Raw genomic sequence first — 26,384 nt, forward strand, 5'->3', positions numbered from 1 at the left:
AGAGTCAACTTTATACAGACTCTCCCCGGTGTCCGAACAACCTCGTGTGCACGCACGCGCACGATAAAGAACCCAAATTCACAGCAAGAGTCTCAGGGCTTGGAAAAACGAATACACGCATGCAAGAACAATATAAACACATGGGTAGTGCCGTATTGAATGGCAGCTCGCTTTCCCCAGTGATAAAGCAGCCCTCACAGGATTATATGAAATCTTAATCTTATCCTTATTGTATCCTTATCCTTATCTTGTTTATTCGCAGGTCCTTAAGAACGCCACGGCTGGTGCATACCCTCCAAACAAAATGCGCGGTCTCATCTTCCAGGACGACGGTGCTCGCTACACCGTGACCGCCTACTTCACTGACCCTGGTTTGTTGTCACCATTTGGTTCAAACAATCCCCCGAAATAGGCGTATGACTGTCATTCCCCCCCCCCCCCCCCTGCCAAAAAAAGAAGAAGAAAAAAACAAACACCACACACACACGCACGCACGCACGCACGCACGCACGCACGCACACACACGCACACACACATACACACACACACAAGCACGCACACACAAGCACGCACACACACACACACACACTCACACACCTACACACACGCACGCACACACACACACTCACTCACTCACTCACACACGCACACACGCACACACACACACACACACACACACACACACACACACACACACACACACACACGCACACACACCAACACGTGTGTAGTTGGGATTTTAAACCCAAGAACGCAGAATAATAAGAAGAAGGGGGTTCAAACAAAACTTTAATTTAAAGGCACTGTCATTTTTGTGAAAGCAGTTCGGCTCACCATCACCATGGCTTTGAAATGGGTTATGATTATGCCTCCACCTGATTATATACCAACGATCAACACCCTATTTGCAGTTGTGAATCGGTATTATTTTAATGAATTATTTATTGTCGTTAAAATCTTCCAATTTACGTAATTAATTTATGACAACTTTCCAACTGTACACAAAGGGTACAGAAGCTGTTACTTTTTGGTACGTCACCAAGTGAAAGGATGGTCTTATCTCATGTAAAAGCAACCGGCACCGTTGGCCTTGTGGTAAGGCGTCCGCCCCGTGATCGGGAGGTCGTGGGTTCGAACCCCGGCCGGGTCGGGTCATACCTAAGATTTTAAAATTGGCAATCTAGTGGCTGCTCCGCCTGGCGTCTGGCATTATGGGGTTAGTGCTAGGACTGGTTGGTCCGGTGTCAGAATAATGTGACTGGGTGAGACATGAAGCCTGTGCTGCGACTTCTGTCTTGTGTGTGGCGCACGTTATATGTCAAAGCAGCACCGCCCTGATATGGCCCTTCGTGGTCGGCTGGGCGTTAAGCAAGCAAGCAAGCAAGCAACCAACCAACCAACCAACCAACCAACCAACCAAAACAAATGTAAAAGCCTGGCCAGATCTGAGACAGTGAGCCGAACTGTTTACACGAGAATGATTGTGTCTTTTAAGATGCATTCATCCCCCGTGTAAACAATCATGCAATCCGCCACAGATCTTTCAAGGCTTTTGCGTTGAACAAGAGCACCATTCTCTTTTGGACACATGTACACAAACTCTACAGATTTTGTCTTCTCTACACAGTGCTAGTGTTTATATTTTGCTGAATGAATTTTGAAGCTGACATTTAGGCATGGGTTGCATGCACCGTGTATACTTCTGTCACTTCAGCCACATGGGTTGCGTGTACCGTGTATACTTCTGTCACTTCAGCTACAATTTGCACCACCGGAAGAAGCCATGCAGAGTTTCGTCAGGACGGAACTGGAACCGGTTTGTACATCCAGAACGGAAGTAACCCTGTGACCCAATCGGTCAAAATCCCTGCCACGCAGTCCGGTGTGGGCAACACCGCCTGGACTCTCGGGCACTGCTTCCCCGCAATGGGTCAGTTTCTCTCATGTTTTGTGATTATTAAATCTCTGTCTCTGTCTCTCTCTTTATCTTTCTCTGTCTCTCTCTCTCTCTCTCTCTCTCTCTCTCTCTCTCTCTCTCTCTCTCTCTCTCTCTCTCTCTCTCTCTCTCTCTCTCTCTCTCTCTCTCTCTCTCTCTGAGTTTTTGGTCGTTCTCCTCGCAACCTCTATATGATTCTGATGAATGTTTACACCCCCAGGCGTCCACTGCTGGTACGAAGTGTCGACGAACATGAGCTGCGACGACGTTTTCGTGCTGAGTTTTCGGTCGTTCTCCTCACAATCTCTATAATGATTCTGTTGAATATATTGATTCCGTCAGGCGTCCCCTACTAGTACGACGTTTCGAACTGAGTTTTCGGTCGTTCTCCTCGAAATCTCTGTAATGGAGGATGATTCTGTTGTATAATTCCACCTCTAGGCGTCCACTACTGGTACGACGTGTCTACGGACATGAGCTGCGACGACTTCCAGCCCGTATTCCTGCTGTACAACGAGAAACAGCTGACGGCCTTCGGTTGGGCACTGGGCACCGGGCAGACCTCCAAGCGCTTCGAACACCCCCCGCACGCCGTTTTCTCTGTGAGTTAGAAACTCATCTCAACCCTTTTCTATTGTCTTTTACTCTTCTTATCCTCTTTGTCTTCTTTCTTCTTCATCTTTCTTCTCGTCCTCCTCATCCTTCTTGTTGTGACTGTCGCCATCATCACCATTATCCCCGTCCTCGTCGTCGTAGTCGTTAATTGTCGTCGTCGTCATCATTATTCTCCTCCTTCTCCTTCTTCTTCTTCTTTATCTTCTTTTGTTGGTACCGGATAGGGAAGTAAAACAAAAACACTATTGTTTTGTCCTTTAATTTTATTTGTCCTAATCTTTTTCTTCTTAGGTCTATCTGGTAGACAAAGAGACAGAGAATGAAGCTTGGTGCAACGATGTTTTATCCCGGTACCACATGGGAGTTATTCTGATACGAGATTGCTTACTATAATGAAGATATGGAAGCATGGTAGCACATGGGTACCACACTTTTGAATGAAGGGAAACAAGGAAAACAAATGCTCAAAACCTTTGTAAATGTGATTTTTGGCTGTTTAGTCGACGTTGTGTCCAATCAAAGTGATCTTCTGTGCAGGCCTTCTGTCATAGCGCATATGCTACTTATGAATAAAGGGAACCAACTAAAAACAACTATCTTAACCTTTCCAAGAGATATGTTTGGTTGTTTAGTACCTGTCGTTTCGAATCAAGTGGAACTTCTGCGCAGATCTTCTGTGATAGTACATGGGCAACATACTTATGAACAGAAAGGAAACAACAAAAAACAACTGTCGTAACCTTTATAAGAGACATTTTGGTTGTTTAGTACCTGTCGTTTCGAATCAAGTTGAACTTGTGTGCAGACCTTCTGTTATAGCGCATGGGCAACATAGGCTACTTATGAATAGAAGGGAAACAATTAAAACTGAACCTTATAAGAGACATTTTCGCTGTTTTGTCGCTGTCCAATTGTGTCCAATCAAGTTGACCTTCTGTAAAGGCCTTCTGAGATAGTGCATGGGCTGCGTACTTAACCTTTATAACAACTGTCTTAACCTTTATAAGAGACATTTTCGGCGGTTATTTTGTCGCTGTCCAATTGTGTACAATCATTGTGACCTTCTGTGCAGGCCTTCATGAACCCAGTACCGAAATGTCTGGACAACTACGCCGTACTGTCCACTATGCACATCTACATGACCGCTCACCCCACCCGTGACCTCTGCTAAGTAGACATCTGATGGCGGATGGTCAAGAGAAAATGCTGGAACATTTTTGAGCGAATTGAGCCTTTTAGCATTTGCTGTTTTCTTGTTTTGTTCCTTGTTTTTGGCAATATATTCTGTTTGAGAGTGAGTTTGGTGTGGAGTAATAGGTCGCTTTGATGAATGTGTTGGAGAGCAGCTGTGACGTGTGGATTAAATTCCGAGGGCGAATTAAAACTTCTCAGACACAGAAACAGACAGACACAGACGGCCGCATATACATACAGATAGACAGACAAACAGACGCGGCTGTGCTCACACACAAACACGCACACTAACAAACTCATACACACACACACACACACACGCACGCACGAACACACACATGCACGCACGCACACACACACGCACACACACACACACATATGCACGCACTCACACAAACGCACGCACGAACACACACACGCTCGCACACACACACACACACACACACACACACGCGCGCGCGCAGTGTGACCGCTCCTGCAATCCCCCAGAACAAGAGATCGGCGTCACCTTGCCTTGGATGACACATAATTATGCATCAGTGCGCGAACAGAATAATTACACGAACGCACAATAACCTTGTAACCCTAGGTTGCCCTCTATAGTTCAAAGCCTTAGACAAAGGCAATAACTACATGTACTACTACCCTCTTGTATTTCTCACACAAACACTCATGTTGGTAAGAGCCATCTCGAGGATACGAAGTTTAGTTAGATGAAGGGAAGAAAGGACGATGGTCATAAGACAGCCTAAAATCATCCTTTTGAAATCGTTTGAGGGTTGCCTGTGAGGAGGCTACCACCGCAGCAGTAGGTCTACAACCGTATGTACCCGTGTACGTATGTTTGGTTTGAATCCTCCGATAGAGGAAGTAGATATTTTGGAAATGTGAAATGCAAATGGCGGCCATAATCAATACTTTCCTGACAGCTTCTTCCTCTAGCAGATAATCAAAACCAAACATACGTACACGGGTACATAAGTATGTAGACCAACTGTTGCAGTGAACCGTCCTGATATGGCTCTTCGTGGTCGGCTGGGCGTTAAGCAAACAAACAAATAAAAAAAATGTTGCAGTGATTCCCTCCTCACCTCCAATTATTTTCTGCATGCACCTCCATTTGGAAAAACCGAATTACTTCATTCATTAGCGACTATCATCGTTTTGATCCAGTTATACACAGTGAGCCTCATATCAAAGGGAAGCGCAGAGTCTCAGAAACACAACGGTACCAACATCAAGGGTACTGGTCAAGAAACAAAGACAGACGATGCAATTGAAAACTGCGACTGTTGAAAAAAAACACCTGCAACTGTCGTACGTCACAACTTAGTTTATACTCACCTTAAAAAGTCAATATATAGTGGCTTTGAAGAATGTGCTTCATCAACTCTGCGCAAGAATCAGTCAGGGTGTGGATTTTCGGTATGTGTCTAAGTGAAGGGATTATTTGATCTCATATTAAAGCCTTGACAGATCTGTTCAGAAGGTGAGCCGAAATCTGTTCACGAGAAGGACACTGCCTTTACTGAACTGTGTCAGATGCTAGCCTACATCCCTTTGTCTGCAGCCTGTTGAGTATGTTTCTCTTGACAACATTGACAAGGTTGAACGCAAAGTCAAGTGATTTGGCCAAGTCATCAAAGCACAGCGAACGAAGGGCAGATAACGATTTCCGAGATTCAGAATCTAACATTGTTCCTAGTTCTGTTTTGTCTGGACTTGTTGGCACTCAAAATGCTTAAACGGTTGATTTTAGCTGGCTGCTTGTTCGGCTTTGGTAAGTAACATGCACGTATTCTGAATACATTTCAAATACACAGTGCTCACTGAAGTGTTTTATAAATGCACTGTATGGTTATTATTATTTATTTATTATCGTTTTGCAACTGTTTAATTGATAACTGTGTACGTGTAAATTAATCGTTACTTTCGCGTTTGTCTTCTGAATGATTGGCCGTTGTGCTGAGTGGCAACTTCTATCTTTATGCCCGCATGAACATTGACAAGACGTTTTCTGAGCTTATCTTATTCTATCTTGTGTTCATTCAGTAGCCTACCAAGCTGAACATATACACACTCTACTAAATCATCACTTTTTCTACCTTTAAGACATGTTCAGTTTTGCCAGTTTAAACATAATTCAACAGACAACAGTCTGCTTAAAGAATTGATATGTGTCGATTGTTGAGGATAACATAAAATATAATAATAATAATAATAAGGGTATTTATAGGGCGCAAATCCTAAAATATTCTATGCGCCTTACAATCAATCTTAAATATAACAATGTTGATAACAGCAACTATACATATTTAAAAAAACTCAAACAAAAACAACTTTAAATAAATGGAAACACAAACACGTACACAATACACAATTCAAATAAATCGATCGTTACACATAATGACGGGACACCTTCGAACACACACACACACACACACACACACACACACACACACACACACACACACACACACACACACACACACACACACACACACTCACAAGTGACACACACACACACACGTACACACACACACACACACACACACACACACACACACACACACGCACAGACACGTGCGGGCACATACAAACGCTCACTAGAGCAAAATACCAAAATGAAACCTCTTAAAACATATGCAAATTTGAACTGCACAAAACAAGCGTAGCCGGGTCGTGACGCAGTACAGTATTGATGTAGTTTTTATATTTAGTCAAGTTTTGACTAAATATTTTAACATCGAGGGGGAATCGAGACGAGGGTCGTGGTGTATGTGTGTCTGTCTGTCTGTCTGTGCGTGTGTGTGTGTATGTGTGTGTGTGTGTGTGTGTGTGTGTGTGTGTGTAGAGCGATTCAGACTAAACTACTCGACCGATCTTTATGAAATTTGACATGAGAGTTCCTGGGTATGAAATCCCCGAACGGTTTTTTCATTTTTTTGATAAATGTCTTTGATAACGTCATATCCAGCTTTTCGTGAAAGTTGAAGCGGCACTGTCACGCCCTCATTTTTCAACCAAATTGGTTGAAATTTTGGTCAAGTAATCTTCGACGAAGCCCGGGGTTCGGTATTGCATTTCAGCTTGGTGGCTTAAAAATTAATTAATGACTTTGGTCATTAAAAATCTGAAAATTGTAAAAAAAAATAAAAATTTATAAAACGATCCAAATTTACGTTTATCTTATTCTCCATCATTTGCTGATTCCAAAACATATAAATATGTTATATTCGGATTAAAAACAAGCTCTGAAAATTAAATATATAAAAATTATTATCAAAATTAAATTGTCCAAATCAATTTAAAAACACTTTCATCTTATTCCTTGTCGGTTTCTGATTCCAAAAACATATAGATATGATATGTTTGGATTAAAAACACGCTCAGAAAGTTAAAACAAAGAGAGGTACAGAAAAGCGTGCTATCCTTCTTAGCGCAACTACTACCCCGCTCTTCTTGTCAATTTCACTGCCTTTGCCATGAGCGGTGGACTGACGATGCTACGAGTATACGGTCTTGCTGAAAAATGGCAGCTACTTGACTAAATATTGTATTTTCGCCTTACGCGACTTGTTGTTATTTGCCATGTGCTGGATTTTGACGGAGATTATACCCAGCCTTCGAAGTTGAACGGACCTGATGGTGGTTTTATCACGACCACAGAAATCTCACCACACGATGCTACCACGCTGCTTGTACGATAATGGCGTCCCTGCTACGTTCTTAATAAGACTTTGCCACGCTTTCTGTAGGCCACGACCCGGCTTTTGTGCAAGCGCGGGGAGAGCGTGCAGCTTTCCGACCCCACCCAGATCAAACCACGCTCATGGAGATCCTCCCACGTTTGGCCCACGATTTTCCACGCTCTCGGACAATTTTACAACGTAGTAGAAGCGGCGTCTATGTGTGACCGGGGTATTAGTGATCCTTTATTATGTGCAGTACAGTTGAATTGTTGGCTTTTAATTGCACGCTAAACCGAAGTGTTACACTTTTGAACACCCTTTTTGCAGCTTTTTGTTTGTTTGTTTGTTTGTTTGCTTAACGCCCAGCCGACCACGAAGGGCCATATCAGGGCGGTGCTGCTTTGACATATATAACGTGCGCCACACACAAGACAGAAGTCGCAGCACAGGCTTCATGTCTCACCCAGTCACATTATTCTGACACCGGACCAACCAGTCCTAGCACTAACCCCATAATGCCAGACGCCAGGCGGAGCAGCCACTAAATTGCCAATTTTAAAGTCTGAGGTATGACCCGGCCGGGGTTCGAACCCACGACCTCCCGATCATGGGGCGGACGCCTTACCACTAGGCAACCGTGCCGGTCCTTTCTGCAGCCAGTTTTGAATACTGTGTGACATACTATATAGTCGTACATGTACTAGCAAATGTAGCTCACATGGTAAACACTAATTAATGTTAACCATGTGTGCTTTTTTTGCCAGTAGAATGATATAAACTTGGCCAACAAAATTATTGCAACAGATTTCAAACCCAAATTAAAGCATTAATTCCCGTGTCATTTTATTAAAACTGTATGCCAGTTAAGGCCGTTCACTTAGCCTTCAGGATCAGCTTTTGGATTAAATATGATTTTCAAAAGGGATCACGTGACCGTCGCTCAAGTAAGGGTACCCTCAAAATCGACCAGACAAAAACGGAAGGGCCGAAGGAAAATTCGACAAGAATTCACAATTGCCAAAAATTTGCAACTTTGACATATACGAGAAGAAAGTCAAACCAATTGTCTACCCTGAACAGGTGGATTGCTTTGAAACTTTCAGAATATTTTACCAACATACTAGAGCAAGAGGTACTAGTTTAGTATGTCACACAGTGTATGAGTATGTTTTTGTCTCTGATTTCTGGGTTTTGTGGTCGCTTGTTTATTCATTTGGTCGTTTATTTGTACGTTTGTTTTGTGGTAGGTCTCTGATGTCGTTGAACTGAATCAGTGTTTATCTATATGGAATTAGGATTTTGGTCAGGTATATGATCATTGGGTTTGTTTTGTTATTTCAGCCGATTCAGCAAATTCACCAGACAAATGGGATTATCTGAAAGGTAAGTCTCTGAAGTTAAAAGCCTTATCAAATCGGTCATCATCATCATCATCATCATCATCATCATCATCATCATCATCATCATCATCATCATCATCATCATCATCATCATCATCATCATCATCATCATCATCATCATCATCATCTATCCATACATACATCAATCCATCCTGTTTTCATTGCTCTTGTTCCTTTTCTTTTTTGTTTCGTTTTTTCCCTCTCCTTTTTTTACCCGCGAAATCGTAATAAATAACAACAATGATAATGAACACAACGCATTTCTATTTCATCCACAGTAACGTTCTCCTTCAACGTGTTTAGCCCCTGGACATTCGCGGATTTGCCAAGGACGGAGGGGGAAGCGGACGAAAATGGATGGACCAAAATTGCCGATTGTGATTGTAAGTTTTGTTGTTCTATGGTTAAACGTGCAGACATTCCTACGTTCACGATCATGTTCATTCCCACTTACCTCTCCCGGCTTTCACGTGGAATGAGGCACTTCCTTCAGTTGTGAAATGTAGATGTAAATCCATTGAAAATGTACAATTATAACCTTCGCCCAAAAAATGTATTTCGACAAATTTCGCACTCAAATTAAAGCATTAGTTCCCCTGTCATTTCAATCCAACTTTCTATGCCAGTCAAAGCCGTTCCCTTGAATATCTGGATCACCTTTTGGATTACAGGTTTATATAGTTACTATACTTGTGGTGACTTTCTGAGCAAATCCTGCCGTCTACATGTAGATTAAGGTACGGTGGATTCCCAAGATTCTTCAGATTCGTCAAATTTGCCCAAAACTCTTCCAACGGTCAGATCAATAGTATCATTATAAAATGAAGCATGATTTCACCCCATGCAAAATCTTAGAGAGATCGATAGTGTTGAATACGATCGCTTACAAAGAAAAGCAATGTGTTTTTTGCTTGAAAAAAAAAAGAAACACATTTTGTCGTTTTGTACCGTGAAAATAATTCTTGTTTGTTGTGTGTGTGCTTACACGATGTGTGTGTGCGTGTGTGTGTGTGTGTGTGTGTGTGTGTATGTGTGTGTGTGTGTGTGCGTGTGTGTGTCACAGTGCGTGCGTGCGTTTATGCGTGCGTGTGTGCGTGCGTGCGTGCCTGTATGTCTGTTTGTCTGTATGTCTATATATCTGTTGTCTGTTTTTATATTTAGTCAAGTTTTGACTAAATATTTTAACATCGAGGGGGAATCGAAACGAGGGTCGTGGTGTATGTGCGTGTGTGTGTGTGTCTGTCTGTCTGTGTGTGTGTGTAGAGCGATTCAGACTAAACTACTGGACCGATCTTTATGAAATTTGACATGAGAGTTCCTGGGTATGAAATCCCCGAACGTTTTTTTCATTTTTTTGATAAATGTCTTTGATGACGTCATATCCGGCTTTTCGTGAAACTTGAGGCGGCACTGTCACGCCCTCATTTTTCAACCAAATTGGTTGAAATTTTGGTCAAGTACTCTTCGACGAAGCCCGGACTTCGGTATTGCATTTCAGCTTGGTGGCTTAAAAATTAATTAATGACTTTGGTCATTAAAAATCTGAAAATTGTAAAAAAAAATAAAAATTTATAAAACGATCCAAATTTACGTTTATCTTATTCTCCATCATTTGCTGATTCCAAAAACATATAAATATGTTATATTCGGATTAAAAACAAGCTCTGAAAATTAAATATATAAAAATTATTATCAAAATTTTTTTTTCGAAATCAATTTAAAAACACTTTCATCTTATTCCTTGTCGGTTCCTGATTCCAAAAATATATAGATATGATATGTTTGGATTAAAAACACGCTCAGAAAGTTAAAACGAAGAGAGGTACAGAAAAGCGTGCTATCCTTCTCAGCGCAACGAATACCCCGCTCTTCTTGTCAATTCCACGTGCACTGCCTTTGCCACGGGCGGTGGAGTGACGATGCTACGAGTATACGGTCTTGCTGCGTTGCGTTGCGTTCAGTTTCCTTCTGTGAGTTCGACAGCTACTTGACTAAATATTGTATTTTCGCCTTACGCGACTTGTTGTTTTTGTCGTGAGTGCACGCGTGTGTGTCCACTTCGCCCCTGTATCATTACGCCATCAGACCCACGGCACTCAACACTCAAAAACTCGGTGCATTTTGTGTCCTCAGCGAACAGCAAGATTCAGGGTGAACACACACTCACACACACACACACACACACACACACACACACACACACACACACATTCAAACACACACACACACATTCACACACACACACACACACACACACACACACACACACACACACACACACACACACACACACACACACACACACATCACACCCATGGCAATCAACACTAAAAAACACGGTGCATTGTGTATCCGCAGCGAACAGCAAGTTTCAGGGTGCACGTTACGTCCGGGCCGCGGACCACTCTGTCATCTTGCTCTTTGACCTCAATGGATTCATCGCTGGAATACAGTGCGGGGTGAGAAATGATTGACAGACCAACAAACAAACCTGTAAACACACACATAGACATAGACACGCACGCACGCACGCACACACACTTGCGCACGAAGACACGCAGACAGACAAGCACGCACGCACGCACGCACGCACGCACGCACGCACGCACACACGCACGCACACACACACACACACACACACACACACACACACACACACACACACACGACTTTGAGTCGTGCGTGGACCAAAATTGTATTTGTCGCTCAATAGTTCAGGTGACATTGTCAGACACATTTACGGTTAGGATCCACCTTGAACTGTTTTCTGAATCATATGACAGACGACATAAACCGAATTTAAAGTTTTCAACTGTAGGTCACCAAAGTGTTTGTTTCTGTGTCCAACGAAAGCATTCAGGTGAGTCTTAGGAATGAACAGTGTTAGGCCGTCCGTAGACAATAGACTTAACGTTGGGGTTATCTCGGATGTACTCTGAGCGATCCACTGAACATGGCGAAGGGGAGTCGTATAAAGTATTTACTTTCTTGTTTCCACAAAACAATTGCTGTGTATCTTTAATTGTTAGTCCACATGCTCATTCTACAGATCTCAGAATCTCACGTGAGCCCCGTCTACCCACCTTTAAAACAACGTGGCAACATATTTCAACACGATGGAGATCGCTACACTCTCACAGCTTACTTTGTGGACCCAAGTGAGATAGTGATTAGTCGTACATGAATAGACGTATTCCGGAAATAACTCTCTTGGGTTCATATTGGTTGGGAAAGACCAAGTACCCTTGATTTTGCTGGGACAAATATTGACAAGTACTTCCTGTACACCTGTTTGAGACACACCCTCTATAATGTCACGTGAGAAAGTTTCCCCACGTGACATTTTCCCCACGTTATGTTATGGGCCAGTCACTAGCGAGGGGGCGTGTCTCAAACACATGTACAGGAAGCACATATTCACACCGGTGACACTGTGACGGTTCCCCTACGCTTTGTGTTCGGTGCCCTGACCCTTTGTGTTCGGTTCCCACTCGGTTCCCACACGCCAAAATTCGCGGACAAAACATCCATTTATGGTAGTATTACGCAATGTTGCTCTCTGAGAATGGTCTTGTTAGATCTGTGAGTGTTTACACTTCATGCCTAGGTGCTGTTGGATTGAAGGTTTTTGATATTTTAGCCGTTATTAGGTAGAATGCCTTCCACTTTACTGCAAAACTGCATAATTCGTAGCATCGGCAAGAAATATCCTACCAAAAAATGCCTGCTTGGAACTGTCCGTGGTCCAGCAAAAAGTTCAACATGTCTGTAGCAGACAGCCCAAGTTTCAAGATTGTAGGGCCATCCAAACAGCCGTAATAATAAAAACAACAAAAGTAGTCAGTGAAATTGGCTGTGTTCGGTCCCCCCACACTTTTGTGACGTAGGCGTGACGGTTCCCATAATTCATTGTGTCGGTCCCCACTTTCTGTGTCGGACCCCACTTTCGACCTAATTTCTCTGTGACGGACCCCACAACCAGCCTATTTTGTGTCGGTCCCCACACCTTCTTGGATTTATGACTTGCCGGTTACTTGTATCATTGTATTCATTGAATCTAATTGTCTCGGAGTTATTTTTCAGCAAAAACCGGCAAGGCAGCACCTTTTGTGATACCAAGTAAGTCAGATGACATCAGTATGTGTGTGTGTGTGTGTGTGTGTGTGTGAGAGAGAGAGAGAGAGAGAGAGAGAGAGAGAGAGAGAGAGAGAGAGAGAGAGAGAGAGAGAGAGAGAGAGAGAGAGAGAGAGAGAGAGAGAGAGAGAGAGAAAGAGAGAGTTGTGTTTCCGTACCCGCGACAGCGTTTTTCCAGCGGCGCGACGAAAATCAAGCACATAGAAAATGACCAGGAGTGTTTCCACACGCGCGACGCGTTAGCGGCGCGACAAGCGGCAAGCGACGCGATTTTTTTGAAAGGGTCCTGGAGCGATTTTTTCGCGTTGTCGCGCGGCAACGCGGGAGTTTACAGATTTTACCGCATGTTTAAAACGCAAGTACGGAAACACGTCACGCGTTTGCGCGCGTTTTCTTTTGTCGCTGCCGCTGTCGCGGGTACGGAAACAGAACTTACCGCGAGTACGACACTACCGCGAGTACGACACTACCGCGAGTATAACACTACCGCGTGTCACACTACCGCGAGTATAACATTACCGCGTGTCATTTTATGACTTCCATTACTTACTTACTTAGGCCATTATGAACCCCCGGGGGAGCATAGGCCATCGACGACAATTCTCCATCCGACACGGTCCTGGGCTGCCCTTTCGATCTGGCTCAAGGTCTTCCCCTGCCTGTTGATCTCTGCTTCAGTGTCTCGTCTCCAGCTGTTGCGCGGCCGGCCTCTCTTCCTTTTCCCTTGTGGATTCCACTTCAGGGCTTGCCTCGTGATACTGGATGCTGGCTTTCTCAGGGTGTGCCCTATCCAGCCCCATTTCCTCCGGAGAATTTGCTGCGCCGCTGGTTTCTGGTCAGCTCTCTGCCAAAGGTCTTCATTTCGGATTCTGTCCGTCCATCTGATGTTTAGGATGCGCCTCAAGCAGGTGTTGACAAAGATTTGGATCTTTCCCAGCATGGTCTCTGTTGTCCTCCATGTCTCACACCCATAGAGAAGAACAGACTTGACGTTTGAATTGAAGATCCGAAGCTTCGTCCTTTGGCTAATCTCCTTGGAACTCCAGATCTTCTTTAGCATGATTATGACTTCCATGGCTGAAGGCAAAGGTTGAAATGTTTCCTTGAAATATAAAACAAAAAGGCCTGGTCTGTTCTCTGAACACTAATTCAATGTTTGTCATGCTAACCAAGAACTTAAAACGATCAGAACACACTATCAGAATACATATAGAATGGGTTGCTTCCAATCAAAGTTAGAACACAAACTCACAAGAAGTAAGTTTGCATGCGTTCTCTCTACGGTTATGGTGCTCGCGGTTGTGGTACGCGCGGTAGTGTGACACGCGGCAGTGTTATACTCGCGGTAGTGTCGTACTCGCGGTAGTGTGACACGCGGTAGTGTTACACGCGGTAGTGTCGTACTCGCGGTAGTGTGACACGCGGTAGTGACGCTCGCGGTAGTGTCGCATAACCGGAGTGATCTGGAAAGGTGTCAATCTCTCTCTCTCTCTCTCTCTCTCTCTCACTCTCTCTCTCTCTCTCTCTCTCTCTCTCTCTCTCTCTCTCTCTCACACACACACACACACACACACACACACACACACACACACACACATACTGATGTCATCTGACTTACTTGGTATCACAAAAGGTGCTGCCTTGCCGGTTTTTGCTGAAAAATAACTCCGAGACAATTAGATTCAATGAATACAATGATACAAGTAACCGGCAAGTCATAAATCCAAGAAGGTGTGGGGACCGACACAAAATAGGCTGGTTGTGGGGTCCGTCACAGAGAAATTAGGTCGAAAGTGGGGTCCGACACAGAAAGTGGGGACCGACACAATGAATTATGGGAACCGTCACGCCTACGTCACAAAAGTGTGGGGGGACCGAACACAGCCAATTTCACTGACTACTTTTGTTGTTTTTATTATTACGGCTGTTTGGATGGCCCTACAATCTTGAAACTTGGGCTGTCTGCTACAGACATGTTGAACTTTTTGCTGGACCACGGACAGTTCCAAGCAGGCATTTTTTGGTAGGATATTTCTTGCCGATGCTACGAATTATGCAGTTTTGCAGTAAAGTGGAAGGCATTCTACCTAATAACGGCTAAAATATCAAAAACCTTCAATCCAACAGCACCTAGGCATGTAGTGTAAACACTCACAGATCTAACAAGACCATTCTCAGAGAGCAACATTGCGTAATACTACCATAAATGGATGTTTTGTCCGCGAATTTTGGCGTGTGGGAACCGAGTGGGAACCGAACACAAAGGGTCAGGGCACCGAACACAAAGCGTAGGGGAACCGTCACAGTGTCACCGGTGTGATATTTGTCCGAGCAAAAGCAAGGGTACTCACTCTTTCACAACCCATACAAACCCGACAGTTATTTCTGAAAATCGTCTGTTAAACGTTTCTTTCTTCGTGTGTTTTCCCCTCATTTTTACATTTAGTCAAGTTTTGTTTCTTCTTCACGTTCTTCATGATCTTCTTCTTCTTGTTTTGTTCTTCAACATCTCCTCTTCTTCTTGTTCTTTCCTTCTTGTCATTGGTCTTGTTCTTGTTCTTTGTGTTGTTGTTGTTGTTGTTGTTGTTGTTGTTGTTGTTGTTGTTGTTGTAGGAGTTGTTGTTGGTGTTGTTGTTTTTGTTTTTGTTGTATTTGTTGTTGTTGTTGTTGTTTTTGTTGGTTTTGGTGTTGTGTTGTTGTTACTATTGTTGTTCTTGTTGTTCTTGTTCTTGCTGCTGTGTGCAGATGCCGGGCAACATCATTCTAACTACTTTCACTCTGGCTTTTATATTAGGCCTAAAAAAAAAATAGGTGTGGTTACGGTAACCCGACCTACCCTATTTTTAGGGGCCGATCCTATAACCTTTTATTACATTTGTCTAAAAAAATTTAAAAAAAAACGAGTGCAAAAAACGCAATGAAAGCGAAAGCGCCCGAGTCGCACACTTATTTCCCTGTCAAGTAGGTTTAATTTGTACACATTAGAAAAAAAGTTAAACAAAAAAATAAGTGATTGCTTACCTACCTACCCTATTTTTTTTGGCTATGTTACCGTAACCACACTTATTTTTTTGTGTGTGCCTTACCTAGAATGCAATACGGTTCATATCTGTTTTCGTTTCAACCCATTCCGTGCGAGGTTGGAGCGTTGATAGTTTCTCAGAAATCCCATTGTGGTAACTTTGCTACGATTTTTTCAAAAGTTTGAAATTGACGGAGCTACTTCCCATGTCATGGAAAATGCATAGCATACCGCGTAAATCTGTGCGGGTGGCGAAGGGTTAATCCAGAATCGCCTTTTTTGAAATTGGTCTTTTGTCTACCTCTTTCTATTCTTTGAATTTTTCAGCCACTATCTGCAAGTACGGCAGAACAGAGGACGAGTTCAACATCTACGGAACTGGAACCGGTTTGTATATCCAGAACGGTAGTGACCCTTTGACCCAGTCCATACGCATCCCTTCCACGCAGTCCGAGATTAGCGAGACGAAGTGGACCAAGGGATGGTGCTTCTTATTCATGGGTTAGTTTCTTTGTTCATTTAGTTATTTATTTAGTTATTTAGTTAGTTAATTAGCTAGTTAGTGAGCGTGAGAGTGAGTGGGTGTTTGTGTGAGTGAGTGAGTAGGTATGTGAGTTCGTTATTAAAATTTTAGTGACTCACTTACTTAGCTGGTTTGTTAGTTACGTAGTTGGTTAGTTGGTACATTACTTGGTTAGTACGGTATTAATGAGAATCTTAAACAAATGAGGCAGAGCACAGTGACTGTTGAGAGATCTGATAAACAAAGGGAAGTAAGCGCTGTAAATACATACGAAATGCACAATAGGGTAAGTGAAAGCTTTAGGAACCAGCCTCCTGGCACCTGAGAGAATAACAAGCATTGAAATAAACAAGCGACGTTCAATCTCTTATAACTAACTAACTAACTAACTAACTAAATAACTAATGTTTCATTTCATTTGAGGATGAAAGTAGCTTGTTCATTTCAATGTTTGTTATTCTCTCAGGCGCCAGGAGACTGGTTCCGAATAACTCTCACTTACTCTAGTATACATGTCGTACACAACAGAAACCAGTTTGATAATTCTTCATCAATATTTCGTCAGCCACAGGCTGACGTCTTCATAATGGTAATGGCAAACAAGGAAACACAACAAAAACCAGTTTGATAACTCTTCAGTTCTTCATGATGGTAATGGCAAACAAGGAAACACAACAGAAACCAGTTTGATAACTCTTCAGTTCTTCAGGATGGTAATGGCAAGTCAGGAATGACGGCACGTGATGAACAGTGTATTGTTAGACACATAACTACCTCACTACCATCATTTAAGATTAAACTGAAGACCCACCTGTACAAATCTGCCTTTTACTGAAATGAGCAAAGTAATTAGGACATTGAAGCTGTGGTGTAATGCGTGCATGTGACTTGTGAGTGAATGTGCCGAATGATAAGTTTGCTTGTTGACTGTTTTTTTTTATTTTATTTTTTTAACCTTCTAGAGTATCTATATGTATCTGGTTGTTGTTTATAAAATGTAAACTATTAATGCTTGCATTGTATGATGGATTTGTAAAGCGCCATGAGACTGTTATCTGGCAGTGAAAAGCACTATAGAAGAATGTTTTATTATTATTATTATTATAATTATTATTATTATTATTATTATTTAAGTTATTGAGACATCCCAGTGCTCTAAGGGATTTATAGAGCAAATCGAGAAAATTCATTATTGAACGAAGCGCATAGCGCTGAGTTCAATAATTATTTTCGAGATTTGCTCTATAAATCCCTCAGTGCACTGGGATTGTTTCAATAACGATATTGTCAGTACCGCCAGAGAAAAAAGAAGATTCAAAACGCACATTTTGCAACGCGCATTTGGATAGGCGTAACTGTGTGGTCAGGTTTGTGTCACTGGATCTACTTTTGTGTGGGGTGTCTCAAGTGTGTCGTGCTTTCGTCACACGCAAACTCTTGTTTTAATTTCTGTTGGTAAATTCCAGTGTAGCGTTAAGCTAAAAAGTGATGATCTTTCATAGAGACCTCATTTAAACTCGGAGAAAGGACTGTGCTCTCAGTTATTTGCGATTCGAAACCTTCATCGAGCTTCGACAGATTGACTGTGCAGAGTGTTGCCCCTTGAATTGACTCCGGCCAAGGCCACGGTTAGCAGACTCGGATTTTCAAAGTAAATGTGGTATGTTTCTCGTGTTGTATCTTCACTCATCGGGGAGACTGGTACTATTATATATGAACCGTAAGAATGCTGTGAACCCTACACGTATTATGTCCCCATCGTTTGTTTGTTCACATTTGCCCAACATGTTAATTTGCGGCGAGGTTTATGTCGTCTGCTAGGGCGGCTAGGGCAAGCGAACCACGGCACTGCACTGCAGTCTCATTAATTTTCAAAAACAACAATTGCTCGTCTGCACGCATGAGGCAGGCTGGTAATAAGTTTTATACATGGTAAGAACGTTCTTAACCCTACACGTTTTCGATTCCGATTGTTGTTGCCTTGAAATAATAATTCGGAAACCATTCATTTACTGAACTGATGCAGTCGTATTTCAGTGTAATCTAGTTGTCCTACGTATATATATTCCAAATGCTGATCTAGTTCAGTGGTACGTTATCGGAATAACACTTGTGTTTTCTCTTAGCTGCTGGGAATTGTATACTAACTCATCATTTGGTAATGTGGATAATAAGCTACGGCATAATTATGAGAAGATTCTTAGCAAGTCAAAACTGAAAAATAGACACAGCGGGTTCTATTTTTAGATCAGTGGCAACTGTGGCACAGGCACATGCAATCTGTCAGAAAAAAACCCACTTCTGCTTTAATTGAGAAGCAGGAAATTTATGGTATTTTGGTAGTGTGGAGAATATAAGCTACATGTCATTAATTAATTCTGAGGATGAGAGCACAGTCTCGCTTAGGCAAAGGGCGGAAGAATACGCTCTGTGGAAAAGTTAGCGCACTCCAAGAGTGCGCTAACAGTTTTAGCGCATCGCCATTAGCCAATCAACTGGTTCACATCAGTCATGTGACACCAGTACTTACTGACAATTATTATTATTATTATTATTATTATTATTATTATTATTATTATTATTATTATTATTATCATTATTATTATTATTATTATTATTACTATTATTATTATTTAAGTTATTGAGTTGCGCTTCGTTCAATAATTCATTTTCTCGATTTGCTCTATAAATCTCTTGGCGCACTGTGATTGTTTCAATAACGATAATTATTGTCAGTAACGACAATAGATTAGAACGTTTGAAAAGGCACATATTTCTGCCAGCGTTTGGATCAATTGTGGACAGGTCGAGTTAGATCTACTTTTGTGTGTGTGTCGGCTTTGCACATTTCGGGGGTATTGACGGTTTCATCGCCGACCATGCATTTTACGATTTGATTACCCTCTGTACCGTTTTATCGAGTAGCAACTAACAGTATGAGTTACAGTTGTGCGAAATGTACCCGTTAGCATACAGTTTCACTTATGTATTAATTATTGGTATAAAAAACAACATGTACCGAAATGTTCTATGCTCCCCAAAAAATGAACGACCCCCAAGCAACTGAGTGGCGCCTCCTGATGTCAAACGACTCAAAGTGACACGTTCGTTCCTTCATTCGCTTAAAAATTAAGTTGGCATGTTATTTCTCGCAATGTACCTGCATTCATCTGGGAGGCTGGTGCTATGATTACATGGTAAGAATGTTTTGAAGCCTTCACGTATTGTGTTTACATCGTAGTTGTCTTGAAATATGCGAAAACCGTTCATTTCAGTCCTGAACTGATTATGTCGTGTGCTACATATACGAGTAGGACAGTCTATTGAATCAGTCGACTTCCAAACTAATGCTGCTTTGTCCAGCTCGAAATCTGTCAGAAAAAAAACCTTCTGCTTTTAGCCGTGGGAAATGTTGGGGTCAAGCAATCATTGTTTGGTAATGTAGAGACGATAAGCTACATGCCACTAACACAGCGGCTGAGAAGAATCTTCGCAAGTGGAAAGAAGAGGCCCAGACTCACTGTGGCACAGGCGCATGAAATCTGTCAGAAAAAACACTTTTAGCCGCGGGACATTTAGGGTCAAGCATCATTTGGTAATGTGGAGAAGATAAGCTACATCTCACTAACACGGAGGATGAGAAGAATCTTCTCAAATCAAAAGAAGGGGCACAGCGGAAAAGGGCGGAAGAATACGCTCTGTGGAAAAGTTAGCGCACTCCAAGAGTGCGCTAACAGTTTTAAGCGCATCGCCATTAGCCAATCAACTGGTTCACATCAGTCATGTGACACCAGTACTTACTGATAATTATTATTATTATTATTTAAGTTATTGAGACATCCCAGTGCACTAAGGGATTTATAGAGCAAATCGAGAAAATTCATTATTGAACGAAGCGCATAGCGCTGAGTTCAATAATTATTTTCGAGATTTGCTCTATAAATCCCTCAGTGCACTGGGATTGTTTCAATAACGATATTGTCAGTACCGCCAGAGAAAAAAGAAGATTCAAAACGCACATTTTGCAACGCGCTTTTGGATAGGCGTAACTGTGTGGTCAGGTTTGTGTCACTGGATCTACTTTTGTGTGGGTTGTCTCAAGTGTGTCGTGCTTTCGTCACACGCAAACTCTTGTTTTAATTTCTGTTGGTAAATTCCAGTGTAGCGTTAAGCTAAAAAGTGATGATCTTTCATAGAGACCTCATTTAAACTCGGAGAAAGGACTGTGCTCATAGCTATTTGCGATTCGAAACCTTCATCGAGCTTCGACAGATTGACTGTGCAGAGTTTTGCCCCTTGCCACGGTCGACGGAAAGTACATTTTCAAAATAAATGTGGCATGTTTCTCGTGTTGTATCTTCACTCATCGGGGAGTCTGGTACTAAATATGAACGGTAAGAATGCTCTGAACCCTACACGTATTATATCCCCATCGTTTTTTCGTTCACATTTGCCCAACAAGTTAATTTGCTGAGCGGGGTTAATGTCGTCTGCTACTGCTAGGCTACCTGGGCAATCGAACCACTGCAGTCTGCACTGAGTCTTCACGCATGACGCAGGTTGGTAATAAGTCTTATATATGGTAAGAACGTTCTGAACCTTACACGTTTTCGATTACGATTGTTCTTGCCTTGAAATAATAATTCGGAAACCATTCATTTACTGAACTGATGTAGTCGTATTTCTGTGTAGTCTGCTACAGAGTCGATCGAGTCAGTCTTCCAAACAGGTCTAGCTGGTACGTTATCGGAATAACACTTGTGTTTTCTGTTAGCCGCTGGGAATTGTATACTAACTCATCATTTGGTAATGTGGATGATAAGCTACATGCCACTAACAGGGCATATGAGAAGAATCTATGCAAGTCGGCGAAAATTAGATGAAACACAGCGGCTTCTATTTTTAGATCACTGGCACTGGCACAGGCACATGCAATCTGTCAGAAAAAAACCCACTTCTGCTTTAATTGAGAAGCAGGGAATTTATGGTCATTTGGTACTGTGGAGAATATAAGCTACATGTCATTAATTATTTCTGAGGATGAGAGCGCAGTCTCGCTTAGGCAAAGGGCGGAAGAATACGCTCTGTGGAAAAGTTAGCGCACTCCAAGAGTGCGCTAACAGTTTTAGCGCATCGCCATTAGCCAATCAACTGGTTCACATCAGTCATGTGACACCAGTACTTACTGACAATTATTATTATTATTATAATAATCATATTGCTGCTCCATCCAAGATCTTCCTTCCGCAGGTGATCACTACTGGTACGACTTGGACAAGAACATGAGCTGCGATGACTTTCAGCCCGTCTTTCTGTTGTATCACGGAGGATGGCTGACGGCCTTTGGCTGGGCATTGGGGATCGGGCATAACTCCATGCGATTTGAACATCCTTCAAAAACGGCCCTCTCGGTAAGTCAGGGGTAAATACCAAGTTGACACCAAAAAGCTTTGATTTTGTTAAGGACAGCCCTTCTGTTTTGCAAAGCGAAATCTATGCTGGGAAATATCAGTGGACAGTGCGAATTGTTAAAGGCCCATTCCGTCTCAGATCTGGTCAGGCTTTTACATGGAATAAGAACATCCCTCAACTTTATCCCATACCAAAAATGAACAGCCTGTACCATCTCTGTGCACATTGGTATTTTTTTCAAGAGTTAATTTCTTAAAATTTCTGTTTTTTTCCCCCGGAAATTAATTTAAAAACAAATCCAACTCACCACAGCAAGCAGTTCGGGTGTTGATTTTTGGTATGTGACCAAGTGAAGCGATGGTCTCATCCCATGTTAAAGCCTGACCAGATCTGAGACAGTGAGGAGTTTTCAGGAGGAGGAGTGTGCTTTTAAGTAGATATGTCTTATGTTTTTGTTTTTGCCAGCAACAATCAAATGAAAACGCAGATATTGTCAATCGTCCGTCCACATAATTTTTGTGTTTCCTTAAAGCCATATGTACTCGATGACTATACACGCTAATTGCTTTACCAACAGCTGGAGACATGCTAAATTAAGTTCCCTGCAAAATATTGTGGTCTAGGACCCCTTCAATGTTGAGATATGTTAATTTTCATTTTGATCTGGATCGTCCTATTTATAGATTTGCCAACAGAGGTAGCGTTGACGCAAGGGAAATAACTCCGCGTCTTTGTTTACATCCAAAGTTTTTGAGACTCTAAAGCAAGCTGTAATGCATGTATATGGTCCGCGCATGGCGACATATCGTCATTACATGGTCTTATGGTGCGTTTGACATCGATTATGGGCAAACTACACTTTGTAAACACGGGAGCGCGTACATATGCCTTTAAGGATTATATGTTATTCCTGGAGCTGTTACCACCCTCCCCCGAACCACTGACGACACCCCACCTGAGAGAAAAGAAAGAAAAGGTTGAATAAATTAACTTAAAAAAAGGGAACATTTTGCGACCGTAGAAAGATAATGAAAACAAAAGTATGTCAGAACGTCCTTTTACTGCTCCAAATCCCCCCCCCCCCACCCACTCTCCACCTCCTTGTATCTACCAACCGACCCTCACCAGCTTACCTCCACAACCCTCACCCCCACCCCCCTGACCAAAAAAACCCCGAAGAAATTCAAGAAGGGCTATCCCACTAACCATCACATGATACGGTGACAGATTTGTCGTTAAAAGAGTGTTGTCAAAGACCTTAACGACTGAGAAAAACGAAAGAGGTGTGATCTCGACACGATGCTCACCCTTGACTTACAAAGGACGGGCGCATTGGCCTAGGGGATAAAACGCCGGCATCCCAAGCGAAAGGTCGTGGGTTCGAATCCCGGCCGCGCCTTGTGGGTTAATGGTGCAAATTTGTCCGATCTTCCAGGTCAACATATGTGCTGGCCTGCTCGTGCCTTGGGCCTAAAAAAAAATAGGTGTGATGACGGTAACCCGACCTACCCTTTTTTTAGGGGCCGACCCTATAACTTTTTATTACATTTGTCAAAAAACAACAACAACAAAAAAACAACGAGTGGAGAAAACGCAATGAAAGCGAAAGCGCTCGAGTCGCACACTTATTTCCCTGTCAAGTAGGTTTAATAGTTACACATTAGAAAAAAAAAGTAAAAAAAAAACAGTGATTGCCTACTTTTTTTGGCTATGTTACCTTAACCACACCTATTTTTGTGTGGGCCTTATCCCCCTTCGCATGTACGCGCAGGATCAAGTGTGTAATCTATGTCAGAGTTCGGTGGGTAATAGAAGCAAGAAAATACCAAGCATGCATCCTTCGAAAGCAGCGTATGGCTGCCTAAATGGCGGGGTAAAAACGGTCTTACACGGAAAAACCTCATTCGTACAAAAACGTGAGTGTACGTAGGAATTTCAGCCCATGAACGCAACAGAAGAAGGAGAAGACTTACACAAAATGGACTCTAATTAGTTTATTGCCAGCGTCTCACAAAAGCCCCACAGTCCACATGATATCCACCCCAAACTCAACGGGAGGAGGATTTATCTTTTAAAGCCCCATTCCTTCAAACCACTTCATTCATTTTTTTTTCTTGTTTGGTATTATTGTCCAAAGTTTACCTCACGATGAGAATCGCTTGTTCATTTCAATGCTTGTTATTCTCTCAGGTACCAGACACAGGAGCCTGTATCAAAGCGCCGGTCGAATAGTGAATAGTAGTATAGTAGTAAGGGTACAGTAAGCACGAAGGAGTAAATAATGATCGACCGGCGCTTTGATACAAGCTCCTGTGGTACCAGGCGGCTGGTTCCGAATAACGCTCACTTAGTCTATTACACATGTCGAATGCATTTACAGCGCTTACTTCCCTTTGCTTCTCAGATCATCAAAAGTTTAGCTTTTTCCCCCTGTATCAGATGTATGTATTGTTTTTCTGAATCTTTCTTTTGCAGAAGTTCCTGGATCCAGTGCCACAATGTCTAGACAACTACCCCCAGCTGTCCACCATGCACATCTACATGACCTCGCCGTATAACGAGTGGTGTTGGTGGTAGTCGGACTTGGGGGCCCGGGTAGCTCGGGTGGTAGAGCACTGGACTTGTGATCGAAAGGTCGCATACACTTGTGTATCTCATCTAAAGTCGGGTTAAAACCCGGGTACATGCCCCTAATGGCTTTGCCGTCAGGGCGTAAAACTTGAATTTCTCTCTCTCTCTCTCCCGGTAGTCGCACAGCTGCTGCATTCAAGACACAGTCATCTCCGTGTAAACGATTCGGATCAGCATCTCAGATCTGACCAGGCTTTTAGCCGGGATAACGCCACACATCCACTTGGACACATACCAACCATCACCAGCCTTGCTGCTTATTGTGCATGTGCGCTGGGGGAATTTACTATTTGATGATTTGATTTCTTAGAAATCTAAGATAGTGGCAGTTTGCTATCCGTTCCTCTTGCTTTTGCGTTTTCTTTGCTGTCATAGTTCGTTTATTATTTGTAACCGAGTGCCGCAACACTACGATTACCTCGGTAGGCGAAGTGCAATCAAACAGGATTGAAAATGTTAGGGCCAATTTCTTAGCCCTATAAAAACTGTTATGCAAACCTGAAGGTTTCCATGAACATACAGACAATCGGAAACCACCAGACCCCATCACAAACAGAATTCCACAATCCACCGGTGTTGACTTAAAGGCCAACAACTCGGGTGCAGAGTCTGCTGTGAAAGGAGCGGTAGCCTCCCCTGTCACAATTGGTATTACTATATATAGCTTCTGCTCTTCTAATATTCTTGGTTTGATTATCTTCCAAGATAATTTGTCGATCAAATTCTTTCAGACATACAGGCAGACATACTTAAGCTGATGGAGTCTATGTCGACCAAAAGAGTGGGATTCCCTGTAGGTGGAGTTTCTGTAGGGGATTCCCTGTATACAGGGAATCCCACAGGGTGGAGTTTTGCAATAAAACTTGCAAACCATACTCGAATTTCTAAGAAATATCAAAAAAGGTCGAAAAACATCAAATTCTACCGATGTCGCTAAGCGTCACGTGACTTTCAGCGATATCAGCAAAACGCTACAGAAACTACACCCTGTGGTATTCCCTGTATACAGGGAATCCTCCTACAGGAACTCCACCTACAGGGAATCCCACTCTTTTGGTCGACATAGACCCCACCAACCATACTTAATAGCGTTGTAACTTGCAAATCGGGAAGAAAACACTGTTGAGACCATAACAATTATAGCAAATTCTGCGCTTGTAAGTCTCTTTTTTTTTTTTGGGGGGGGGGGGGGGGGGGGGGCATTTATCTATTGTATATGATAAAAGATCACTTTTGTCTGACCATGATATTTTATTCTTTTTTTGCTGATTAAATATGGGTGAAGTAAAAGTTATGAAATTTGATTTTGCAGTAAATTATACGAATTTCTTTCTTTATCTGTATGCCCTAAGTGGTCCCCATTGGATTAAATAAACTCTAAACCTTGCACTTTGAACCTCGGCCCTGCACTAAGAGTTACGTTCATCCTTCGTGAGATAAGACAGGGGCGATCTAGAAATTGGAGAAAGACTTCACAGATAACATTAACGTCCCAGTCCTTCGCGTGAAAACAGTTCGGCTCACCATCGCCGATCTGGCCAGGCTTTTACATCAAACAATATGAGGCTTATATCGCGCGTATTCCGTGGGTACAGTTCTAAGCGCAGGGATTTACTTTTTATTATTTTTTTTTTATTATTTTTTTTTAATGCAATTTATATCGCGCACATATTCAAGGCGCAGGGATTTATTTATGCCGTGTGAGATGGATTTTTTTTTTTACACAATACATCACGCATTCACATCGGTCAGCAGATCGCAGCCATTTCGGCGAATATATATCCTACTTTTCACGGCCTATTATTCCAAGTCACACGGGTATTTT

At 42.5% G+C, this 26,384-nt stretch overlaps 2 protein-coding genes across 2 annotated transcripts in view; both read left to right on the plus strand.

Annotated features, from left to right (window-relative positions):
- LOC138982149 (uncharacterized) overlaps nt 1–3,849 on the plus strand; it is a 19,156-nt gene extending 15,307 nt beyond the window's left edge. Inside the window, exons 6-9 of the mRNA XM_070355369.1 lie at nt 263–371; nt 1,757–1,930; nt 2,378–2,538; nt 3,624–3,849. Coding sequence (XP_070211470.1) covers nt 263–371; nt 1,757–1,930; nt 2,378–2,538; nt 3,624–3,722 — 543 coding nt within the window. The 3' untranslated portion in view covers nt 3,723–3,849. The remainder of the gene's footprint in view (nt 1–262; nt 372–1,756; nt 1,931–2,377; nt 2,539–3,623) is intronic.
- A 1,602-nt stretch (nt 3,850–5,451) lies between these two features.
- LOC138982155 (uncharacterized) lies at nt 5,452–25,749 on the plus strand. The gene is made up of 8 exons (XM_070355376.1): nt 5,452–5,525; nt 8,779–8,820; nt 9,116–9,220; nt 11,196–11,296; nt 11,887–11,995; nt 16,321–16,494; nt 21,767–21,927; nt 24,404–25,749. Exons 1-8 carry the CDS (start codon nt 5,483–5,485, stop codon nt 24,503–24,505), a joined length of 837 nt encoding a protein of 278 aa, XP_070211477.1. The 5' UTR covers nt 5,452–5,482; the 3' UTR covers nt 24,506–25,749.
- The last annotated feature ends 635 nt before the right edge of the window (nt 25,750–26,384 follow it).

This window comes from Littorina saxatilis, linkage group LG12 (genome assembly GCF_037325665.1).
Source record: "Littorina saxatilis isolate snail1 linkage group LG12, US_GU_Lsax_2.0, whole genome shotgun sequence".
Classification (NCBI taxonomy): Eukaryota; Metazoa; Mollusca; class Gastropoda; order Littorinimorpha; family Littorinidae; genus Littorina; species Littorina saxatilis.

What these genes read in the sequence shown, in the direction of transcription:
- LOC138982155 (XM_070355376.1), top strand. Translation starts at nt 5,483, where the DNA reads ATGCTTAAACGGTTGATTTTAGCTGGCTGCTTGTTCGGCTTTG. An exon ending in CAAAATTGCCGATTGTGATT is followed by an intron (nt 9,221 to 11,195) that starts GTAAGTTTTGTT and finishes GTGTATCCGCAG; the next exon opens with CGAACAGCAAGTTTCAGGGT. An exon ending in TCGCTGGAATACAGTGCGGG is followed by an intron (nt 11,297 to 11,886) that starts GTGAGAAATGAT and finishes CTCATTCTACAG; the next exon opens with ATCTCAGAATCTCACGTGAG.